Source organism: Terrapene carolina, unplaced genomic scaffold (genome assembly GCF_002925995.2).
Source record: "Terrapene carolina triunguis isolate 2854851 unplaced genomic scaffold, T_m_triunguis-2.0 Scaffold88, whole genome shotgun sequence".
Lineage (NCBI taxonomy): Eukaryota > Metazoa > Chordata > Testudines > Emydidae > Terrapene > Terrapene triunguis.
Window position 1 is genome coordinate 37,106,560 of NW_020664439.1, and position 5,468 is coordinate 37,112,027.

The window sequence follows — 5,468 nt, forward strand, 5'->3', positions numbered from 1 at the left end:
AATGGTACAGGATAACTAAAAACAATTTCATTCACATTGGTTCTACAATAGCTAATGTGACATCAATTTTTTTTAAAAAGCTCCAGATATGATTCTGGCAATTACAGGCCAGTAAGTCTACCTTCAGTACGAGGCAAACTGGTTGAAACTATAGTGAAGAACAGAATAACCAGACACATAGATGAACACAATTTGTTGTGGAAGAGTCCACATGGCTTTTGTAAAGGGAAATCATGCCTCACCACTCTATTAGAATTTTTTAAGGGGGGGTCAACAAACTTGTGAACAAGGGCGATAAGTGGATATAGTGTACTTGGACTTTCAGAAAGCCTTTGACAAGGTCCCTCACCAAAGGCTCTTAATCAAAATAAGCTGTCATGGGATAAGAGGGAAGGTCCTCTCATGGATTGGTAACTGGTTAAAAGACAAGAAACAAAGGGTAGGAATGTATGGTCAGTTTTCAGAATGGAGAGAGGTAAGTAGTGGAGTCCCCCAGGGATCTGAACTGGGATCAATGCTGTTCAACATATTGATAAATGATCTGGAAAAAGGGGTAAACAGTGAGATGGCAACTTTATAGATGATACAAAATTATGCAAGATAGTTAAGTCCAAAGCAGACTGCGAAGAGTTACAAAGGGATCTTGCATAACTGGGTGACTGATGAAAAAATGGCAGATGGAATTCAAAGGGCAACAAAAATTATTAGGGGTATGGAACACCTTCCATATGAGGAGAGATTATTAGGACTAGGACTTTTCAGATTGTAAAAGAGACAACTAAGGGAAGATATGATAAAATAATGGAGAAAGTAAATAAGGAAGTGTTATTTATTCCTTCTCATAACACAAGAACTAGGGGTCACCAGATGAAATTAATAGACAGAAGGTTTAAAACAAACAAAAGGAAGTATTTCTTCACACAACACATAGTCAACCTGTAGAACTCCTTGCCAGAGGATGTTGTTAAGGCCAAGATTAAAACAGGGTTCAAAAAAGAACTGAATAAGTTCATGGACGATAGGGTCCATCAATGGCTATTAGCCAGGATGGGCAGGGATGCAAAATCATGCTCTGAAGTGTCCCTAGCTTCTGTTGCCAAAAGCTGGGAATGGGCAACAGGGGATGAATCACTTGATGATTACCTGTTCTGTTCATTCCCTCAGAAGCATCTAGCATTGGTCACTGTTGAAGACAGGATACTGGGCTAGATGGACCATTGGTCTGACCCAGTATGGCTATTCTGATACTTATGTTTTTGCACATAATTATAAAGCATGGAGACATTTTGTGGACATTTGCAGGAAGAGATGAGTTAAATAACTACAACTTCCAGTCACCTTGATTTGCTCAATAAAGTGTCTAAAATAAGGGTCTAAATATCAGTCCCTCTGAGATTAGTCCTTAGAAACCGGAAAGCTAGGCCAGATGTCAATAAGCATCACCCTCAAAATCATTTGCTTTTTTAATGACTTCGGTGTAGAATCAACATTTTCCTGTCCTCCTTCATAAAGCCAAAATAGAAATCTATGTACTTTTTGATAAAGATAATGGCCAAGATGATGGCTCAGTGAAGTTAAGGGGGATGGTGGAGGAGAGGTAGTGGCTGCTATATGCTTGGCACTTTTAAAAATCAGGCCACTTGTTTTAGAGTTTAAATATGACTTAGGAGCCTAACATCAGGGTAGGTAAAACTTCTAGCTTCCAAATTCTTAATATCCCTTTATGGGTGAGATTTTGCAATACTTATTGGAAAAAAAGGCAAGACTAACTTGGGCTGTCGCCTTATCTGTGAGGATAGTGGCCATCACTCAAGCTTTATAGGGCACCTACATGAACTTTTGGAGACACTACCTTCAAAATGCTGTAATATCAGTTCTTTTGATGCAGCCTTTGGCTGCAGCGTGATACAAGGGTAACAGGCTAATCACTAATGATTAAGAGAGACTGATGACATCATTAAGGTTGATTCTGCACACAAGCAAACAGTTTATCATAGCCTGTTCCCGGCAATTGTAATCCAATTTCTGTTATTTTTCATTGTTTAAAAGAGGAGAGAGCAAGAGCAAGAGAGAAAGAGACTGTACATCAATCTGATAAAGATGTAAAAAAACTGGTGCTTTTTTGCGATTATGTCGGTTTTATAGCAGCATTATGGAAACACGACAGGGAAACTAAAATCTGATTACGTCTAATTCCTTGCCCATTATGTGATTATTATGAACCATGACTTCTACCGGCACAGTTTGAATTACACGGTTATAATACAAGGGATTTCCAATATAATTAACTGAGACTGGCAGCACCAAAGAAATCTGGGCATAACTTTGCAATGCTGTGGCTTCCTAAAGATTTCACAATTTTTCTCTTCCTTCTCTTCCAATAGAATTCACTGTATTCTTATTAAAGCCATGAGAATTCCTCCTTTTATTCCATTCATCTAGGAAGTTATTATAGCACTGGTGAAACTATGGTACCTCACTCACAAACTTGGCCAAGATTTTCAAAAGTGACTAGGGATTTTGGGAACTTTAATTTTGGGAGCCTGATTTTTCAGAAAGTGCAGAGCATCCGCCCTCTGAACATTAGATTCCTTTAAGGTGCTTGGGCCACTAAGAATAGTCACTCAAAATCATCTCTCGGTTTTGGAAATCTTAGCCAAGATCTTACTTCTTTTGTGTCTGGAGCAGCTGAGATTTTGCAATCATCACTGAAGCTGAAGCTCTGGTCTCTTAGTTGGTGAGAAAAATTGGGCTATATCCACAGAGGGCTCCTGTCTAGCAGATTGATCCCTGATAATTAGGAGAAAAAGAACCACACATAGCAGCCAGGGGTTACCTCCCCATAGAGTGCTGTAAGGAATATGAGAGCAAAACACAACTTCACACAAACTCAAAGTCTTCCCTGCAAAGCACTCTACAGCCTGTCTAATCCCAGCAGAAGATAAGTGACTGGAGGAATGGGGTGGAAATCATCAAATTAAAAGTAATAAATAACTAAAGTCTACTGTTGCCTGGCCACTGAAAGAACTATTTACAGGCATATCTGCTGGAAGAGGAAAACAACAGGGCAGGATCCTTTCCTTTTATTGGACAAGTGACAAAAATGTTGCTTTACTCCTGTCTCCATCTCCTGGTAGGCAGACCTGTACCCATTGTCCTGGATGGTATAAGGGAACATAGAATTATTTTCTTCTCACTCACTGTGGTCCATCAGCCCTCAGTTGTCTGTCTGTATACATTTCTATTTGCAGCAAATGGCAGTGAATCATCTAATATCACAATGGGATACATTAAAGAAATGTAGATAAACAGGGATTCAGATGAACATGAGAATTTTAGTATACAGTAAATGGGAGCATAAGAGGTGTGGGGTTTCAGATCATCCAGGTTCACTTTGCTTCTGTAGTTCTGATCCAGTTACAGTGAATGAAATATGAATCAAAATATCTTATTTTTCAGATATGCATCCAAAGATTTGATTTTTTCATTAAAAATATTATGATACATTTTTAACTAATAAGATGCAAATGCATTAAGGGAGAAAGTAGAAAATGATAATTGGTTTATTTACCTCTGATGTCACATTCCCTCACAAGACGGACATAACAGTTAGAGCTGGGTGAATTTTTTCAGCTAAAGTTTTACATGCAGATTCAGGTCAACTGAAACATTTCACAGATTTGTGTCAAATTCACTGAATTGTTTTGCTTGAAAAACAAAGAAAAAATTCCCTCCCCTCCCCAAAAATCAAAACATTTTGTGTCGACATTCTCAAAAGAAAGTGTTTTGATTCTAAAGCACTTTTTGTTTTGAAATTTGCTTCAATTTTAAGTTAAAAAACTCAAAAATGAAAAAGTGTTTAGTTTGACCCAAAATTATTTTTTTCTTTGGTTTGGCCACTGAATCAAAATAACTATTGTTTGCATAGCTCTAATAATAATAATAAGCCCAACACAGATCTGTTCATAAGGCGACAGGAAAAAGTTGGGGTTAAAGATGGATAGTAATGGCAATGAACAAGGAGAAACATTGATCCTCATAGGATCCCTATTACTGCAGTATCTGAGTACCTTATGAGGTTTAATGTGTTTATCCTCACAAACACCCCAATGAAGTATGGAAGTACTATTTATCCCCATTGTACAGATGGGGAATGGAAGCACAGAGAGAGAGAATGACTTGCTCAAGGCCACATTGTGGCAAAGTAGGGACTTGAGTCTTTGGAGTGGCTCATGTCCTAACCACTGATCCATCCTTGCTTTCTGTAGAATACAGGAGTAAATAAAGTGATAGAGCAACAATGCACTTATCCTAGCAGTCACATTTCCCCCCTCATACAGTATATTACAGTACATTAGGGTTCAGTTAACACCACAAATCACTTGAGCTTTGTTGTGTTTATTATAATGCCTCACAAACCCCAGGATTTATGGATATCCCTTAGTTTGCAGATTTGGCCTGAAATCACATTGGAAGATTGCGACCGTTGCTCATTATGATGTTGTCAGAACCACTCAGTGCAATCATAGCCTTGCATGTCATAGTTTTCTGCCATTAATCTCTACTACTTTAATCTCATACCTCAAGTGCTGTTCTGAACTGCCCTGCTGCTACTGCATACTTCTTTTGTCTATAGCAAGTGCTGGCATCTTTTAAGGCTACCTGAAGCCATTTGTCAATCTGTGGCAGAAAGCTGAAATTAGGTGCACTCAGAGAGTCTACTATTTCAACATCTCGACACGTTGATTGTGTGCTGGTAGACGCCATGGACCCAACAAACTCATATGTAATATCCTCCTCATCAATGTAGACCAACTTTATTTCCACATCCATTAGACTTTTCAGAGGAATATGCGGCAGAGGCGTTGTGGCTAACTGATTATCAAGCTCTAACATTCTTGCCTCTTTTTTCACAGCTGGCTTTTCTTCACTTTCTAATTTCCGTTTAAATCCTGCTCTGTCTAAATCATTACTTTGTTTTTCCTTGCCATTCTTTGCCATTTTTATTCTCTCCATTACATTTTCTACTGCTGTTTCCCTGGGGTGTTTTTTCACCTCTTGCAATGCTTCCGGAATATCATTCAGTTCGTTGGCTGCTATGGTTGGCTCCCTACTAGCATTTGCTTTTGGGGAGGTTTCATTTTGGCACACCTTGTTTATGATGTTCCCAAAACCTGTGTTGCTTGCTGACTCCATGACTCATTGAAGAAAGCAGAACGTCCTATGAGAAAATGTGGAAAGGTTTAGAATTCTAAACTGCTGCAAAGTAAACAATGCATGTAAGTATTTTATTCAGCACATCTACTGCTGGCACCATTACCAGTCAACATTCACCAGCAGTTAGCACGCAGCTTATCAGAGACTGCATAGTTATTCTGTGCATATGGCAATAAATAAGGTGTCAGATACTGTTTGGTAGCTGTTGGCAAAGGGTATCTTTTTAATGGTGACATCAGTGTCTCTGTATC

At 38.7% G+C, this 5,468-nt stretch overlaps 1 protein-coding gene across 1 annotated transcript in view; it reads right to left on the minus strand.

The window, feature by feature from the left end:
- Positions 1–5,196, minus strand: part of SPATA16 (spermatogenesis associated 16) — a 126,851-nt gene extending 121,655 nt beyond the window's left edge. Inside the window, exon 1 of the mRNA XM_026650190.1 lies at positions 4,582–5,196. Within this exon, the coding sequence (XP_026505975.1) occupies positions 4,582–5,196 (615 nt within the window). The remainder of the gene's footprint in view (positions 1–4,581) is intronic.
- Between the last annotated feature and the right edge of the window lie 272 nt (positions 5,197–5,468).